We start from the raw sequence: 18,700 nt of genomic DNA on the forward strand, positions 1-18,700 counted from the left end.
TAGTTAGTATATTTAAATCTTTAATTTAGGCAATGACAAGGGACAATATTTCTCAATTGAATATCATAATAACTACAAGGTAGTTCATAATTATCGTACGGGTAATTCTTATGTGCTTGTTCAATGTGGTACACCTACACCTTCCAATCTCAGCAATGGCACTGAAGTCTATGAAATTCCTGTGACCAAAGTAGCTGCAATGGAAACCAGTGTAGTCCCTTATCTCGAGGTAAGATGATATGATCTGGATACATACTAAATGTGACAGATGATTGGTGTAGCAGAAACAATCACCTTGATTGCAGATGGTAGTTTGATCTGTTCCTCTTGTTTCCAAAAGTATTTGAGTACCGGAAACATAACTGAATTGTCTTCTACTAATCAAACATTGCAAATTGAACAAATCAAAGCTGCTCAAGTTCAATTTGGTGCTAATCCTTATGCTGTGGTTGATACAAACACAACTGTCTCTACTGCTTCTGCTTATGAACCTGATGTCTTGGGAGTAAGTTGTAGTTTGAATTATATCACTTATTGATTGATCTAGCGTGCTTCTTGGATCTCTTATTATGCTGCTTTCTATAACCTTGAGGGCGTAGCTAACAATATTACTCAGACCATGACGGATAATTACAACCGATTGAAGGAAGCTGCTGCTCATTACGATACTAAGCCTGTCGTTGCCTGGACTACTTATGATGCTCCTAGTACCTATAATAATAATACAGCTAGCTACATTCTTAGCAGTGCTTCCTACAAGGTTGAATTGACACAAGATGCAGGTAAGTTCAATACACATCAGCCATTCCATATTCATCCATTCATTCATTTAGGTGCCACTTTATTTAATTCGACCAAGAGCACATTTAGCTCTGCTGCTGAGCTTTTGGACGCTATTAGTAATGTTGACATTCTCATTGACGAAACTTACATTGGCTCCAACTTGACTGCTTTTCTTCAAAACTACAATATCTCGGATAGTTCAAAGTACAAGTTTTTGCAAAAGAATCAAGTCTACCGTGAAGATGGTATCTTGACATTATCAGGCGGTTATGATTGGTTTGAAGCTCCTGTAGCTATGGCGGATGCTTTGTTGGAAGATATGATCAATGCTGTTAATCCCGATGCTCCCACTAAGGGTTATCAACGTAACTGGCTTCGTAATATTGCTTTGGGTGAACCTATCAAGTATGTGACAGAAGCCAATTGTTCTTGGAGTGAAGAAGCACCTCGTCCTAACTTGGCTTCTCAATTCAATGGCAATACATTTACACTCACTTCCAATGCTTTGTCTGGTTTAAATCAAAAGCATATGATGGGTGCTATTGCTATTTCTTTTAGTACTTTAGTTTATCTTTTTTAATTTCTTAATACATTGTACTACAAAATAAGCTATGTATCACTGTCATTTTCTAAAGAGTATCTTATTAAGAATTTGCCAAAATGATGTCTTGAAAACAATTGGAGTGTTGCGCTTTGAAATTCGAGTCGCCGACCAGTTTCGGAACAATAAAAAAAAACTCGTTGCCTTTTCTTTTTGCCTTACGACTGGTGAAGGCTTTGGCTCAAAATCAGAAAATGGATGGCGATATGAAGCCTAAAAAAGGAAATCAGGTGGCAACGTGTAACAAAAAGATGAATTGATGGCTAGAAAAGAAAATTATAGAAAACTATTTTATTCTTAAGGATATGATACTTATGTTTTCATATACAGGAAAAAAGCAATTCAAAGCACATACTGTCTTCTTCATGTATCATTTTGATAGGCTTAATTGGGTTTTTTTTACTTTTGTAGGAGTCAAATATACATTTGGTGACAGTTCTTTTGAAGCTCTGCTAGCATCGTCAATACCGTTGACAATACTCGAAAAAAATTCGTCGTCTTCTTTTGCAGTCATTCCTGTTAAGATTGTATTTTGTAAATTGCTGTGATGGTTTTTCCAAGTATACAAGTTTTTGAGTGTGGCTATGAACGAAGGTAGTTGGTGCAGATATTCTGGTACGGAGAGGTTATTGATGTGTTTGGCTATGTAGATGTCATCAATCTTCTTTACAGCAAACATGTAACCGCGTGGGCCTATAAGTTTTTTAGATAGTCAGTAACCCTATTATATGGATATATGTACGTCCTAGAAGCAGTAGAAAATCAACTTACCAACCCAATCCATACCAAGTGTATGAACATTTTTAGAATCATCTTCGGAAAGGGGTAGTTCAAGAAGCTTGCTGAGAATTGCTTTGTTCATTCTAATGTTTTTTGCTTGTTGAATCAGACACTGCTCTTGAGAAACTTTCTTTCGCTTCCATTCGTTCGTTGATAATTCGATATTTCTTGTTGACAATAAAAGATCAATCCGACGACCGAAGCCCCGATTTAAGGGTATATTATTACCATAGATGTTTTCATGATCTTTCGCAATAGACTTGCTAGCCTTACATGTTGTTTCGCCACTACATGGAAAATACAGATAAGTACAATTCAAGGCAGCATTATTAAAAAAATCATGTTGTTCGCTTACTCTAGTAAGTCCAAGTTCAAGTCTTTTAGTAGGATATCTAGAATGGATGCCACTTTTCTATAGCATATCAGCTCTGAGTCATTTTCGTTTTTCTTTAATGTGTCGTCGGCTATAACATTTCTGGCTATGATTTCCATTATGTCTAAAACCGCAACAATGTCGTCCTCATTTTTCTCAATTGCCTTCACTTTTTCTTTTGCAATCGCCAGTCTTAACTGCTTGAGAGCAAGCTTGCCTTTTGTGTCTTTACTAAGCTAATAAAGGAAGAAAATCAGCGATGGCTTTCATAGTGAAGAATTATAACTTACCTGAATTACATAATTAAAGGTCTCCTCCGATGCAACAGGCATTGCAGGCTCGAGCTCTATTTTTACACTGTTGATTTTTTCCCAAAATGGGTTGTTTTTAATATATTTTTGAAAAACCTTTAAGATGTTGAGGTTGACGAAACTCACGGTTTTTGAGAGAGCAAGTCTAAAAAAAGGGGGATGTAAGAAAGTATTAAAAGAGTAATAATTTTACATGCTTACTTTAAGGCATTTACTTCGTTAATATTTCCATCGTTAAGGTCAAGCATTAATTTGGATGACATAAGATCTAGTTCTTCGCTCATTGTGGTAGGTTTTAAGTTTTTTGCGATTTTTTGAAGAGTCGAAATTTCAATTTGGCTTAAAGAACCATGTAGCTATAGTAATTATAAATATAAAAAATTAACGAATTAATAACATTGTTATTTTTGCCAGATAAACGATTTACCCTTTTTGCTCCAAGAAGGTATACCTCGTAGCGAACTTGTGATGCTGAGATGATCGGTCTATTGACAGAGTCATAGAGTATGTCTGTTTCATTTATTTTTCCTACAAATCTTGTCAGAAAAAGACACTAGACTTTTAGATAGTATATACATACTTTTGCTTCCAGAGTTTCCTGTTGGAATTGGATTCTGTAAAAAAGGATCACAGTTATTTTTTGCATAAAAACATAGCTGTTTTATATATTTATATTTACAAAAAGGCTGTCGACATCATCTCTAAATCATTTCAGAAAAAGAAAAGTTGTTGTTTGCGTAAATACCTCAATTCTTGTCTTTCTTCAATAGCTTTTTCAGTAGTTTGTCTTCCAACAGTGGTATTGCTTGACGAAGCGACAAGGCTAATATTGCTAGAGATCACATTGCCGTTTATTTTTATACAGTTACTTGACTCATCCTTAATCTGTTCTTCAACTTTCTTTTCAACTCTTTTGACAACATTGCTTATAGAATCTTTCAAGTCTTCACTAATTGATGGATCTCTTGCAAAGCTCTTTAGATTGTATAAGAATGTGCTTTTAAGGGCTTTTCTGCTCTTTTGTGAATGATTTTTTTCGTAATATTTAATGTAGTTAGGAAAATCCCATTCAGAAAGAGGGTTTTCCGAGAAGAAGCTATCGTTTGATTCTAGGTGTTTATAGTCGTGCATAGGCAGACTATCGATGGAGCTTTTCAACTATAGAGACAAGACACTGACACTCTAGCAATTTTCAAAATGCAACGTCATATCTTTGTTCGTCGGAGTTATTAATCCCTGTACCAAGTATTCAAAAAAAAAGAGAAACGGCTTTCATCCCTTCTGTAAGAATCAGCAAGATATTGATCAGGCTAGGACTCTTTGCCTCATCTTCAACTCTGAGGCAAGTTTCGACAACCCAGCTTCTTCTTATCGTTTGGGGATTCCTTTTGGAAACTTAAGATAAAAGATGCCCGCCTGCTTAGCACAGCATAAGCTAGACTTGGCTACTCATCCCCTGAGAAGCGACAACCCCACTTATTTATAACAACATTGCTTCCAACAAGTTTTTGTTGCTTATGAATATGTCTGTCTAGGTGCTAATACTATCAATAATTTGATTGCAAAAGCAAGGAGACAGGCTAGGACTCTTTGCCTCATCTTCAACTCTGAGGCAAGTTTCGACAACCCAGCTTCTTCTTATCGTTTGGGGATTCCTTTTGGAAACTTAAGATAAAAGATGCCCGCCTGCTTAGCACAGCATAAGCTAGACTTGGCTACTCATCCCCTGAGAAGCGACAACCCCACTTATTTATAACAACATTGCTTCCAACAAGTTTTTGTTGCTTATGAATATGTCTGTCTAGGTGCTAATATTTCTTCTTGAAGAAAAATTTCCCCGCTCACAACCACGCGCAGACAATATGTTTATACTCATTGTGATATAACTAACTTTTTTTTCTTTTACCCATACAGGAATGCCTTTCTCTGTAACGTTTTGGTTGTATTCTTTTTACAAGGATAAGATTGAAGCTGTCTCTCTCAAGTAGTTTATAATAAACCCATCTCTAGTCGCCTTTAGACTCTGGCATTAATAGCATAGTTGGTTTTTGACGTTTTTTTATAAGCACATCAGCCTCTGAAAACGAAGAGAAAAGGAGCATACATATCAAAGTTACCGTGATGACTAAGCAAGCGCTGAATGAATGACTTTTTTTTTCATTTCGAGCATCCAACTACTTGACCAGAGACAAACCAATAACAAAGTCTAGAAAAGAAGAGTCCATGAACATGGAAATGAAATGCATACTGACTACTTAGTATTATCTAAATCTACAATAAACATAAAATCAGAATTGGTTAAACTCTAGAAATTAAGCAGATCATAAGTAATGTTTACATTAGGTTATAAGAAAGAGTAGAGAGTAATTGAATACCTCCCCTACTATCTTCTCATTGCATTCATACCACTACACAACATGACCAACCAATACTAAGTTGTGATTGATGCTACCAAGCACTGATTTCTTTCTGTTTATATTATCTTAGAATAAACATCTTAACAAATCATCTACAAAAAACTGATTACGTTTAACTATCATTTTGGCATTACTTGTATTGGAGATTGAAAACAGAGTCAACTCCAACTCTTTGCTGCTTCATCGAAATCAAGCTTTTGCTGAGCACTGTATAAAGACACGGTTATTGGACTTTGGTGTAGTGACAAAAGCTGTAGATCTTTGCTTTCTGAGTCTGTTGATGTAAAAGAAAAAGTAACTTTGTTGCTAAAATATTGAGAAAATAGGCAGAAATGTTCATGAGGTTTTTCGTTCATAACATACCATTTCTATACTATGATTAGCAAACAAACACATGCATCAAAAACTAGAGCTTGAAACGCACATTTTGAATATTTGAGCTTGCTTGTATCTCTATTTTTGTCTTATTACGTCAGAAAGGAGCTTAAAGAGTTTTCAGATTGAATATTTTCATGAGTTAGTACAAGTCGTTTTTTTTTTGTCCAAATCAACTCGAAAGGCATCATATATTATAGTAAACAAAGTTTGTAGGTATTTGGAGCAATTCTTGCAGGCAGGAACAGGTTTTATGCTATGTTTATAGGCCTCAAAAAAGACAAAGATTCGCATGGATTGTTGTCTTTCTTGTTGTCGAAGCATTTATTTGTCTGGTTTTTCTGTAGCATGAACAAGTAATATGCCATCAAATTATTTGTTCCTATCGACATGTCCTTAATTTATTGAATTTGTCGAATCGATAAGTACTCGATCAAAGTATTTAAAGAAAGAGAATTTTAATATGAAAATAAGCTTATGAGCAATACTTTCTTTGTTAAAAGAGTAAGTAGCTTGTTTATAATGAACAGATTTATAGCGCGTGTATTTTTTTCTTCTCTTCGTTGCATGAAAAAAGAGTCCAATTTGGTCCTCGCTTTATTTCTTGAAAGAAAAAAACAACAGCTGATCTTTGAAACCCAGAAAGCAAAGCAACTTCAAAGAAAAAGTTTTTTTTCTTATTTTTTTTTTTTTTTTTTTTGGTATTGATTATGGTTGATGCAGCTATGAAATGTTCTTATTGTACTTCTGCTGAAAGTGCAGATTCGCCGGACTGGATTCAGTGTAATGCTTGTCAAGTCTGGTATCACTCAAACTGTTTGAATCTTGACGATGTTTCCTTAATCGACTGCTTCTATTGTCCAAAGTGCACCGAAACACATGGACCTAGCACTTGTACGTTGTATTTCTTTTTTCTCTTTTGTACTGAAACTAAATGATGATAGTTAAACAAAAGCGAAAATCAAGTCGAAGTCAAGCACGACTCAACTACGCCGACCTCAACGAGGGCAAATCAGCGGGCGATGAAAGAATCTGGGGCAAATTAATCAGTGTTAAATCGTTTGCTCGAGACAAATTCAAACGCTACAGAGCCAAAGACGTTTCTATGCAACTCTTGAGATCAACAGGGCTCAAGGAACCCTTTGTGATAGAACAGAACGAACCTGAATTGGAAATGAAAATGCCCCCTTCAGACATTACTGTGCATCAAATTGCTGAACTTGTTGGTGGCGATGATTATCCTGTGGAAGTGATTGATGTCGCTTCACAGTCAGAACTTCCTGGCTGGACGATGGGTCGTTGGGCAGCTTATTTTCATAGTCAAAAGAGAGACCGAATCAGGAATGTGATTAGTTTGGAGATTAGTGGATCTGATTTAGCAAAACAGATTACACGCCCCAAGATTGTACGTGAATTGGACTGGATTGATTTGATGTGGCCTACTGAGTTACATCCTGATGAATTTCCAAGAGTTCAGCTGTATTGTTTGATGGGCACAAAGGATTCTTATACAGATTTGTAAGAGAGAGAGAATGATAATAGCCAATGTTGACTTTTTTTTTTCATGTAGTCATATTGATTTTGGAGGTAGTTCAGTCTTTTATCATATCTTGAGTGGTGAAAAAACATTTTATTTCATTGAGCCAACACCTAAAAACCTCAAGAAATATCAAAAATGGTCCTCTTCTTCTGAACAATCCACTACTTTTTTGGGCGATTTAGTCAAAGAATGTTATTCTGTTCACCTTAAAGCTGGAAACACGATGTAAATCTATATAGTATACATTAATACAGAGAGAGAGAGAGAGAAAAAGAGAGACTAACATGGTAATAGGATCATTCCTTCTGGATGGATTCATGCAGTGTATACACCAAAAGATGCTATTGTCATTGGCGGTAATTTCTTGCACTCATTTGGTGTATCAACACAACTGCAAGTATACGAGATTGAAAAGGTGACGGATGTACCACTTAAATTTCAATTTCCTTTCTACAAACGCTTAAATTGGTATGCTCTTGTCAAGTTTGATACCTGGCTTGCAGATAAAGACAAACAGGACGAATTCTCGTTTTATGAGCTTGCCAATATGGCCATTTTGGCTGATTTTCTTCGCAAAGATCTCATGAAAGGGGACACATCTTTATCTAAACATGACACAATCAGCAACAGTCTAAAGAAATCACTTCATATTCCTGACACAGTGAGTGATCCTTTTGGTTTAACAGATCGTGTGCTTCGTTTGTCCAAGCATATCATAGCCACAAGTGACAAGATTCAACTTCCTTCCTCCATAAAGCCCAAAAAGAACAAACGACCAAAACTATCCATCAAACTTACAACAAAGCCAACAAAGAAAGAAGAAGATGACTTTGTTGAAATAGAAGAGGAAGAAGATGATGATTTCAAAATTGAAGAAGATGACGATGAAGAGTATTATGAAGACAATGAATTCAAAATTGAACAAGACGCGATACCCGTTATACACAACCATGAAAAAAAGAAAAGATCCAGGACAAAAAAGGTACATAAAGAATCCAGCAGCAGTGATGAAGAAGACAGTATGGGCACTGGCAAGAAATCCAATGCTGTAGACCCACTCTCTGGTCTGTTCTCCAATCGTAAAAGATCAACATCCACTACATCACAAAAATCAACAAAACAACGCATTTTGGACCGTATTACAAAAAAGTATTAAACCAACTTTTTTATTTTAAAAATCGTTTTGAAGGATCAATTTGATCATGTTGGCAGACATGGAAGCATTGCCTCCATTCTGGCCAGCATAAAAATCCAGTGCTGCTTCTAAATGTCTTTTTGCTATCAATTTAGAGTCTTCTTTGTTGGATGAGTCTAGGGGGCTTTCTGTCGAAGAAAAGTGGTCATTGTTATCAAAACAATGATCTGGATTAAAATCATCATTATAATCCATTGTATCATGATCGCTCATTGATTCTTGATCTTTCGTGGCATTGTCAGATCCCAAAGAAGCCTGTCTTGTGGGTTTGTCTTTTAGTTGAGGCACGCTCCATTCTTGAATAATCAAGCCATTCTTGTCTTTGTTACTGCTACCAGTAGCAGTATCTTCCATTTGAGTACTCTCGGTAGATTGAGCGATAGAAAAGACAGTCGTGTATTTCTGTACGTTCTTTCGAAAGGAGGGAGTTTCTTCTTCGTCTTCAATAGAAGAAACACTACTGTTGCTGCTGCTGGTGACACTATCATTGCCTTTTTGCATTCGTAATTTGGGAATAAGATAACGCTGTTTAAAATTAGATATCCAGGAACTGGATGCTTTGAAGTCTTCAAGGCCTTCAACAGAGAATGTCTGTGCATATTGGCGGGCTTGGCACCTTAGCATCTGGTCTGTCACATTGGCTAAATCGTGCTGCTGTTCATTTTGAAGCCACAAAACAAGTGCATTTTCAACAAGCGGGTATCTAGAACTACGTTGTCGATATCGCTTTGCAACTGCAGCATTACTATCTATAGAAAGCCAGCGTTCTTTTGATTTGATAATCTAATATATTTAATTAGGGCAATAAAGTATTGTAAGATTTACCTTTGCCACAGTGGTTCTTTTACAACCATACTTTGAAGCGAGTGCTTCTTGGGTATATTTTGGATTATTTATATGATCCTCGCATATCCATCGTTTTGTCTCGGCTGATAGACTTGTCCGAGTATTCACAGAAGTAGCCTTTTGTTGTTGAGGACTCTGTTCCTTATTTCTGACAAGACGGTTAACACGAAAGACATGAATATTCTTGGAACCACTATCTGAATTCATTCCTTATATACGTGTTGATTAAACAAACTTGTTTAAACAAACTACGATACAGTCTTTACTTTATTTTTATGAGAAGGGTATAAGAGTAAAGAATAAAAAAGAGAGAGGAAAAGAGAGAGAGGAAAAGAAAAAAAAGGCGGACTCTTTTTTGAGTTAAGTTCAGTTTAAACTTTAAATTTTAAAAAGGTGCAAGCCAACGTTGAATACACACATTTCAGTGAAAGGAAATAATGAGGGTCCTTGTCTTTCACCGTTTTCTAGTCCTTTTTTTGTATAAAGAATGATCGCTTTTTTTAAAAAACGCGGGCAAGAGTGTTTTGTGCAACATGGTAGTTGCTCTTCATGTATTTTGTCTCTCTTCGTGTTCTGGACAAAGTAACACGAAAGGTAAGTGCACTGATAATTAATTGAAATAAAAATTAAATTTAATCAAGCATATATACTATTTCTTTACTGAAAACAGTAAAACGTGTTGAAAGGCTTTATGTCAATGCATTATCAACATGATTATGTCATGTTTTGTCGATTGTTGCATCTTTATGTTGCAAGTGAATCATTACGTCTCCATGACTCTGTTGGTTTATCTATAAAAAAAAAAGCAAATTGTTAATTGCGCTTCTTTTTTTTATTATTATTATTATCGCTTAACAATGAGAAAAGTTTATAGAATCAGTTTATTTGATACAATTACCAATGGTTTTATTGCTGGTGCTATTGGTATCACCGCCATGACACTGGGTGAAAAAGTAGAACAAGGTATTACGGGTCGTCCCAGCTCTTATGTGCCTGGACATACATTAGAGAAGCTGCTCGGGTTAAAGACAAAGCCAGACTCTGAACGCTTTATGATGAACCATGTTATGCATTTTGGACAAGGTATTTTGGCGGGTTCGATTCGATCAATGATGTCTGCGTATGGTATGGATGGACCATTTTCGTCTTTTATGTTTGTGTTTATCAGATTGATGATTGATCAGTCCCTTGAAAACTTGACGGGTGTGGGTGCTCCTCCATGGACATGGCCATATAATGAACAAGTCATTGATATTCTACACAAGATGGTTTATGCCTTTGTTACAGGAGCTGTATCTGATTACTTGGTCACTAAAAAATACATCAAGACAGAGTAATCAGAAAATGCTTATTCTCTTCATTTAATAAAACTGTATTTAGCATCTCTTAGTTTGACCATCGCTCTTTTGATCTTTCATTTTACCTCTACTATAAAATCCAACTCGTTTCTCCGGATTTATTATGACACAAACTCTTTTTTGCATGAGAATGATAAATTATGATCTCAATAAACAAGCCATTCAATAAGAACGCAACGGCTGTTTCTCATTTAAACCTTATACTGATACCATATAGTTTAAGTTCTGTAATAATAGCACTCAGGAGTGAAAACAAAAAAAGAGGCCAAAATGAACACTACCGAGGGCATGTCAAACCAGCCTGACTTAGAACGTCTCACGAAATTTTACAAAAATACAAAATAAGATGTTGAGGCTACCAGGGGTCGAACCTGGAATCTCCTGATTCGTAGTCAGACGCCTTATCCATTGGGCCATAGCCCCTCAACTTGATTTGTCGTAATCAAAAAAAAGATTCAAGCCGAACCCAAAGCCAAGAAGGTCACATGACATCTCGAAGGTCCAAGAAGATTCTAGAATGTAAGACTCTAGAAGGTTCCTCATAGCAAGTCACATGATTACTAATCTCGGATTAGTAATCATAGTTCCTGAACCTTCTACGACTTTCTTATTTTCTAATTAGACATTTCTATTGTACCTCATAAAATGTATAAATATAAACATAACATACAATGAAATAAAGGAATCAATCATCGCTTTACTATTAATCTTTTATTATAAGAATACTATTGGTTGTTCCAACGTCAAGACGACAGATTTTGTCAAGTTAATATTTTTTTAAGGTTTGTATCCAATAATACAGGTCAGGTGACGATAGAATATTTTCTAGCCAATGGTATTACTGGGAAAATATTCTAGAAGGCAGTGACGTCTGTGTTTTGATATTATAAGTCTTTGATCTTTTTTTTTTATTTCTTTGTTATATGTTACCTGTGTTTTGATATTATAAGTCTTTGATAAGTAACTTATAATCATCAACAACACGGTATTTATATTTTTCTATTCTATACTAAAATATCTATTCTATCACTAATAAAGCAGGAAGTAATTATATCCTTCAACTTGATTGATTACTTCTTTTTCGACGAATGCCACGCGAGCTTGGCGTCTCCTAAAGGCAACTTCCTTAAGCGTAATAGATTCAGTCTAACCTTCTTTCTTTTCTTGTTTGATATTTGAGGTTTAAACCTTTTTTTGTTTGATCTATACATATAGGGAAGGTTATATTCAACCTCGATTGGCTGTTGGCGGTCGGAAGTACTAATATCTGCGACATTACCCCCCTCCTGGCTTGAAGTTCGTCTCTGAACTACGGGCGATAAACCAGAAGAAGGCGCAACGACAGGACGACAAGTAGACGCGTTTCGCGATTCATTGAAAACAGGTGGGAATTCTTGAACAGTATGGTCATCAGAATCGTCTAAATCATCGACATCGATATCAAAATTGAATTCTGATTCAGGGAGATCCCAAGGGTGAACAGGCAAATCTTCTTGAGCATCAACGAATACTTCACTGTCAGCAGAAGGCAACGTACTAGAGTCAATCGAGTTGTCGTAGTTAGGTACAAAGCTCGTAAGTATAGAGGTATCAGTGGTTTGATCTGGAAGGGCTAACGAGGGCAATATAGGAGAAGACGAGTGAGAAGGTACGGTTACGGTTGTGGGATTTGCAACAGGTTGTATTTCATCAGATTCTATGATAGTGGTATTGGGCTGTTCTGTTTCCACAGGATCGATATTATCAACATGATGACTGATAATCACATCATTACCAGAAGAGAGAGCAACACGCGAATCGTCAGTAGGTTCAGTTGGACGATCAGTGGGCATGATCGGAGCACTGTTTGTATCTTCAGAAGCCAGAGTTGGAGCTAGTACGGGCGAGTCATCTTGATCAGTATTATTTGAGGTAGGCATGAGTGAATTATTTGATGCATCTTCCGTGACTAACTCGTTATCAACAATTGTAGGAGGAATTGAGGGCACAACGGCAGCTCGTCCGATGTTTGTCATGACCTGTCGCCATTCTTGTCTAGCTATTAAAGGATCATACCAAGGTGTAGATGTTGTATGGCCATTTGCTATGCGCAATCGATCCACATGTACCAACGATTTCAAAGGCTCTCCTGCTAAAGTCTGTAGTTTGTATGTACCAAAGTCCGGAAAAGTCTGAACAACAATGTAGGGACCTTTGTATTGTGGTTCGAGACCATATCGTCCTTCGTGAGTGAGCATGACTTTATCACCGACTTCAAAAGTCACCTTCTTGATTTGTGAATCCCATTTGTCTTTGTCTTTTTCGGCCATGGCTTTCATGCGGAATTCAGCAGCTGCACGGTGTTGTCCGAGATCAACCAATTCTCTTGAAGTGATATCAGCTACTGTTCGCTCATCTTCAAATGTTTTCTTATCAATGTACGGCACAAGTGCATCACCGGGTAGTCTAGGTTCACGTCCATAGGTCAGGAAGAACGGACTATACCCAGTGGTTGAGTGTATGCGTATTCTTGAGGCCCAGAGTGCAGCGTTGACAAAGTCATCCCAGCGGTGTAAGGCGCCATTTACATATTTGCGAAGCATTCCTTTTATTACAGCATTGAAACGTTCCACCTTGGAGTTTGTTCGAGGATGATATGCCGAAGTCAGTTTATGATGGGTACCCACACGTTTTAGATAGGCGTTTACCAGGTCGCTATTGAAGTTGGAGCCTCTATCAGTTAATATCTCTGAAGGGCAACCAAAACGCATCATGATTTCTTCATATATAAAGTTAGCAACCGTTTCTTTTGTGGCAACAGGGACAGCACGAGCAATGGGCCAGTTTGTGGCATAGTCTACCGCCACGAGTAGCCACCGGTTTCCTTTCATCGTTAATGGTAATTCGCCAATGAAGTCTAAATGCCAGCGATCAAATGCAGAGGGTACCTTAAGTGGATGCATGACATCGTGGTGAATGTGCCCCGGACGGCTATTTACTTGGCAAGCTGGGCAAGTCCTCAACCATCCTTTCAGGTCCTTTTTCATGCTTGGCCACCAGAAGCGAGGTGTAAACAGTTTAACCATTGTTTCAAAACCAGCATGGCCATTGGATTCATGGTATTGTGCAACCAAATCGGCTCTTGCCACAAAAGGAACAAAAGGAACGGCTTTCAGTGTTTGCTTGTCATCAATAGGGGTCAAGTGGTACACTCTTTTATCCTTCACGACAAATTTGTCTTGTCGTTCTTCGAGATATCTGCGTAACACAGCAGATTTGATTCTATTCAGGTCAAGATACAACATAGGCCAATCATTTTGAATCGATTCCGGTGCTTCTTTCATGGTCCAAGTGGCATACAAGAATTCAGGTTCCAAGGATGTATCGGCGCTTTCCGATTCTGGCCCACCAAGTCGAGATAACACATCTGCCACGTTGTTTTCCTTACCAGGCTTGTATTCAATGGTAGGTGAATAAAGCTCGAGCTCGTTCATCCATCTAACCAATCTTGGGCTCATCTTTTCTTGGGTTCGTAGGTAACAGTTTGGTAATGTGATGATCTGACATTAAATAAGTCTTCATTTACATACTAAAAATATATCATAATCAATTTACATCAGAAATAGACATAAAAGAACCTCTTGTACTGAATAAGACAATGGATCTTTTAATAGATCAAGACTTATAACCGAAATCCATAATTTACATTATTTAATTAATTTAAAGTAGTCTATGATAATAGAGACTCAGTCATTTGCATGAACTCTACTACTACTTACTCCGACATCTCTTCATGTATAAATATGCTAGAATAATTTATAATCAAAAAGAACAACAATAAAATTGTATAGAACAGTCTCAAAGTATCTACCTTTGTCTCTATATCATCTTATTATATAACTCTATTATCAAAACATCACATTTTTTACTTTGAATTCTATTTTTACAATGTCCAACCAAAACATCAACTCTGGCTTTCGTTCTTCTTCTCCTGTTCCTGTTGCTCAAGAACACTCTCCTGCTCCTAGTATTCCTGCTGTAGATGAAGCCATGGATCTTAGACCTGATTCTTTTGAATCTCAAGAAAATGTGCCTATTGACATTGAAGAAGTAACATCTGCCAATCTTGCTGCCACTGCCAAAGAGAATCTGGACCGTCTCAAAACTGAACTCAAGGTTGCTTATGGTCACTATCTTGCCTACCAAAAGGTTCATCCACAAGCTGAAAATACCAAGCATGCCTATGAAGTCTATAAACAAGCCGAGGTCTTGTACAAAGAAGCAGACGAAACTTATAAGGTCTTCTTGACTATGGAAACTCCCAACATGCAAGTAGACAAGAGAAGTACTTTGGTTCCAGCTGGTCTTCCCTTCTTGCAGCTCAAGACTGATACAGTGATTAGCAAGAAAAATCAAGAAGTCTTCGATTCTGTCTACGATTTCTGTATGCAATTTAAGACTGTCTTGGAAGCCCACTCGTTGAATATGGATGACAACTGGGAACGTCTTTTGCCTATGTCTCTTAACAAGGAAGAGAAATCTTGGTTTGATGAAAAATTAAGAAACAAATGTCTGTCCTGGAGGGAAGCTGAATCGATGATCTTGGATCATTTTGATACCCCCTATCGCAAGTTTTTGTTGATGGTAAAGGTGTGGTCCCTCAAGCAATCCCATGGTGAATCAACTCGTTCCTTTGCTGCTCGCTTTCAGAAGCTTAGAAGACAGGCAGGTTTAGCCGATGGTTTACAACTGGTGTTGAGTTTTTGGTGTGCTCTGCGTGAGTCCGTCCGTCGTGTTGCCTCTGTTGCTGTGTCCTCCCAGTATGGAACAAAATTGCCAAGTAAAATCGAAGACATGATCGGTTTGGTAATTGCTGCCACTAATGACACTGATTTGTTCTCTTCTTCGTGGGACGCTGCTGGTCTACCTAGCTCCTCTTCGGGTTCTGGTTCATATAAGAGTAACAATGAGCGTAGTCGTAAACGCAGTTACTCACCCATATTTGCTGGTAAAGGTTCTTCGGAGTCTAGCAAGTCCATTTATGCACCAAGCTCAAGTAAGAAACCTTGCACGTATTGTGATAAGCCATGGTCCCATGGTCACAGATGTGATGAGTTCAAGGAGGCTAAGGCCGCCAAGAAACAGAAGGTTTCAAGAATGGCTGTGCGTGGTGGTTGTTCTTCTTTGGATGATGACGCTGATATGAAGAACAATGATAACAGTGATGATGACACTGATGAAAATGCTCGTTTGGCTCGTTTGGCTCTTGATTGTAAGTCTAAAAACAATATAACAAGAGATTTTAAAAACATAAGTGCTAACATTACCTTTCCTATCCTTATCAATAATTCTGTTAGAACAATGTCATTGTTAGATTGTGGTGCTGTCTTCTCCTCAGTTGACAAGTCATTCTGTTTAGAAAATAAGATAAACATCAATTATATAAATCATATCAATAAAGATCTTATTAGTAAAAATAACTTACACAAGTATTTCATAAGACTTGCTGATACAAATACATACGTCAAAAGAATAGGAACTTGTACCTTAAGCGTTAGTTGCAATAGTAAAACTATAAAACGTACTTTTGAGGTTATGAATCTTACCAATAATAATGAGTTCTCGCTCAGCATTGGAACCGATTACATGTACACATTAGGCATTGGAATCTCTGGAATACCTTTGTCATACGATGATAAAGATACTACTGAAGAAGTGCTTGAAGCAGATAGACGCTATAACAATACTAGTGATCTTCTAGAATCTTTAGAAAAAGAAAATAAGATGAGTGATCATAATCCTGCTTGTAATGCTGATGAATATAAAGCTGCAATGGATTATATTCAGCCTTATATTGATAATAACCAAGCTATTCCAAAAGGATCTTTCTGTACTATACCTGAAAGTGTGGTATGTCTAGATACTCCACCTAATGTAACAGCGTATAAGAAACCCTATCCTGTACCTTTGAAAATGATGGGCGTAGTGGATAAACAGATTGATGAATGGTTGAGCAACGGTATTATCAAAAGAGCACCAGCCAATACTGAATGGAATACGCCTCTTACTGTTGTAAAGAAGACTGATGGTAAAGGTGAATTGACAGGCTATCGTGTGTGTCATGATCCTCGTCATATTAATGTTTTGCTCAAAACAGTTGATCGTATGCCATTACCTGTAATTAGTGAACTCTTTGAGGAATTACAGGGTGCTAAAGTATATTCTACTCTCGACTTGAAGTCTGCATTCAATTCTTTAAAATTGAATCCTAAGGACACTGTAAAGCTTTCATTCACATGGCGTGGAATACAATATCAGCCTATTGGCACTGTATTCGGCATCAAACATGTGAGTTCACAATTTCAGAGAATCATGAGTATTGCTCTTGAAGGTTTACCTTTTGTGCGATTCTTCGTTGATGATATTGTATGTGCTAGCCAATTAGTCGAAGAGCATAAAATCCACTTACAACAGGTGATCCAACGCTTAACTGATGTAAACCTGAAATTGAACCCTGCCAAGTGTCATTTCTTCCAATCATCAATTCACTTGCTTGGTTTCCATATTTCTCTACAAGGTATCAGAATGGATCGTCGCAAACTTGCCAATGTACTTGAATTTCCTAAACCAACGTGTGGCGAAGACATCATGCACTACTGTGGTCTATTGAATTTCTTCCGATCATTGATACCTAACGTTTCTTCAATCATGTCTCCACTTGATGAATTGAGAAATGAAAAATCATTGCATAAGATCTGGAATGATAAACATCAAAAGGCTTTTGATAACTCATGAAAGCTCTGTTAAGCGATATTGTGTTAGCCTATCCAGACATGAATGTTCCATTCTCCATAAGCTGTGATGCATCGAACACTGGTATTGGCGCAGTATTGTATCAAGAGACTGATGGAGAAAAAAAGTACATCTCTTTTATTGCTAAAAGTCTATCTAAAAGTGAACGCAAATACTCTGCCACAAAACGTGAGCTACTTGCACTTGTATTCTCACTGAAGCGTTTTCACAAGTATATCTATGGTTCTACATTTACGCTATATACGGATCATAAGGCACTTACTTACTTACATACTCAACGTATTGCAAACTTGATGATGATCTCATGGATGGATACAATTCTCCAGTATGACTTCAAGATCGTTCATTTGCCTGGTATTTCAAATGTCTTACCTGACACTTTATCCAGACTCTATGAGGACGATTCAACAATGTCAAATGAACTGGGAGGGGAAAAATCAATCATGAGAAGTAGTGCTGCCACTAACGAACCATTACCCACACTTGAAAGTGGTGAATATTTTACACCTCCATATGAGGAGCGTGATAAAGTGCTTGCTTTTGAGCATAGTAAAGGGCACTTTTCTACCGAGGCTCTAATTAATGCATTAAAGCGTAAAGGCATCTATTGGTCGAATCTAAAGAATGATGCAGATGAATTAGTTAAGGCGTGTATACAATGTCAGCGTCATAATATCAGCAGAAAAGGGTATAATCCATTAAGACCTGTGTTAGCTACTCTGCCTGGTGACAGTTGGGGTATTGACTTAGCTGGTCCATTTACTACCTCAGCTCAGGGCAACGAATACTTGTTAGTCATGATAGATATAGCTAGTAAATTTTATGTATTGAGAGCTATACCTGATAAATCAGCTGCAACTGTTGCTAAAGAGATACTGAACGTTATCTGCACCTTTGGACCTATGAGGAAAATCCAAAGCGACCATGGAAAAGAATTTATTGGGTTTTTAATGAACACCATAAAGAAACATATCGGTTTCGAACACGCGTTAATTTCACAATATCATCCAAGAGCAAATGGTGCAAGTGAAAGAGCGGTTCAATCAGCTGTAAAAACCATAAAAAACAAATAAATGGAAATGTGGCTGAGTGGGACTACATGGTAGGACCAACCCAATTATATCTAAACAGTAAATATAATCTCAGAACGAAAAGCACTCCATTCTCTTTAATGTTTGGTAGAAATCCTAATGACTTTGAAGACTTCAGTCAAGAAAAGGATATAAAAACAACGGAGAAAATAAATAAGGATTTGCAACAAAAAATAAAATACATGACTGAAATAGTCTTTCCTGCTGTCTATGAACAAGCAAAGAGCGTAGCAGATAA

The 18,700-nt window shown here is 37.2% G+C and overlaps 4 protein-coding genes and 1 non-coding gene across 5 annotated transcripts; 2 read left to right on the forward strand and 3 right to left on the reverse strand.

Annotated features, from left to right (window-relative positions):
* Positions 1 to 1,428: 1,428 nt before the first annotated feature.
* On the reverse strand, positions 1,429 to 4,392 carry B0P05DRAFT_520451 (uncharacterized protein). Its single transcript, XM_051575765.1, has 9 exons — positions 3,594 to 4,392; positions 3,528 to 3,549; positions 3,429 to 3,462; positions 3,276 to 3,376; positions 3,050 to 3,204; positions 2,828 to 2,993; positions 2,520 to 2,773; positions 2,156 to 2,451; positions 1,429 to 2,077 (listed from the first exon to the last, which is right to left on the reverse strand). The coding sequence occupies exons 1-9, from the start codon at positions 3,977 to 3,979 to the stop codon at positions 1,755 to 1,757; spliced, it is 1,737 nt and encodes a 578-aa protein (XP_051439549.1). The 5' UTR covers positions 3,980 to 4,392; the 3' UTR covers positions 1,429 to 1,754.
* Positions 4,393 to 6,308: 1,916 nt separating this feature from the next.
* On the forward strand, positions 6,309 to 8,356 carry B0P05DRAFT_520458 (uncharacterized protein). Its single transcript, XM_051575766.1, has 4 exons — positions 6,309 to 6,534; positions 6,585 to 7,158; positions 7,211 to 7,405; positions 7,475 to 8,356. The coding sequence occupies exons 1-4, from the start codon at positions 6,351 to 6,353 to the stop codon at positions 8,334 to 8,336; spliced, it is 1,815 nt and encodes a 604-aa protein (XP_051439550.1). The 5' UTR covers positions 6,309 to 6,350; the 3' UTR covers positions 8,337 to 8,356.
* A 727-nt stretch (positions 8,357 to 9,083) lies between these two features.
* Positions 9,084 to 9,550, reverse strand: B0P05DRAFT_256 (uncharacterized protein). The gene has a single exon (XM_051573347.1). It carries the CDS (start codon positions 9,426 to 9,428, stop codon positions 9,168 to 9,170), a length of 261 nt encoding a protein of 86 aa, XP_051439551.1. The 5' UTR covers positions 9,429 to 9,550; the 3' UTR covers positions 9,084 to 9,167.
* Positions 9,551 to 10,047: 497 nt separating this feature from the next.
* On the forward strand, positions 10,048 to 10,663 carry B0P05DRAFT_520460 (uncharacterized protein). The gene has a single exon (XM_051575767.1). The coding sequence runs from the start codon at positions 10,079 to 10,081 to the stop codon at positions 10,556 to 10,558; it is 480 nt and encodes a 159-aa protein (XP_051439552.1). The 5' UTR covers positions 10,048 to 10,078; the 3' UTR covers positions 10,559 to 10,663.
* A 266-nt stretch (positions 10,664 to 10,929) lies between these two features.
* Positions 10,930 to 11,002, reverse strand: B0P05DRAFT_t5. Its single transcript has one exon. It is a non-coding gene; the product is annotated as a tRNA-Arg (tRNA).
* Between the last annotated feature and the right edge of the window lie 7,698 nt (positions 11,003 to 18,700).

The sequence above is a fragment of the Gilbertella persicaria genome, assembly GCF_025201335.1.
Source record: "Gilbertella persicaria strain CBS 190.32 chromosome Unknown B0P05scaffold_1, whole genome shotgun sequence".
Classification (NCBI taxonomy): Eukaryota; Fungi; Mucoromycota; class Mucoromycetes; order Mucorales; family Choanephoraceae; genus Gilbertella; species Gilbertella persicaria.

Bases quoted from the DNA above. Each gene is read 5' to 3' on its own strand.
- B0P05DRAFT_520451 (XM_051575765.1), bottom strand. From the start codon at position 3,979: ATGCACGACTATAAACACCTAGAATCAAACGATAGCTTCTTCTCGGAA. The intron at 2,774-2,827 runs GTAAGTTATAAT...TTCCTTTATTAG, and splicing joins CCTTTAATTATGTAATTCAG to CTTAGTAAAGACACAAAAGG. The intron at 2,452-2,519 runs GTAAGCGAACAA...TTTTCCATGTAG, and splicing joins TTGAACTTGGACTTACTAGA to TGGCGAAACAACATGTAAGG.
- B0P05DRAFT_520458 (XM_051575766.1), top strand. From the start codon at position 6,351: ATGGTTGATGCAGCTATGAAATGTTCTTATTGTACTTCTGCTGAAAGT. The intron at 6,535-6,584 runs GTACGTTGTATT...AAATGATGATAG, and splicing joins AACACATGGACCTAGCACTT to TTAAACAAAAGCGAAAATCA. The intron at 7,159-7,210 runs GTAAGAGAGAGA...TTTTTCATGTAG, and splicing joins AAGGATTCTTATACAGATTT to TCATATTGATTTTGGAGGTA.
- B0P05DRAFT_256 (XM_051573347.1), bottom strand. From the start codon at position 9,428: ATGAATTCAGATAGTGGTTCCAAGAATATTCATGTCTTTCGTGTTAAC.
- B0P05DRAFT_520460 (XM_051575767.1), top strand. From the start codon at position 10,079: ATGAGAAAAGTTTATAGAATCAGTTTATTTGATACAATTACCAATGGT.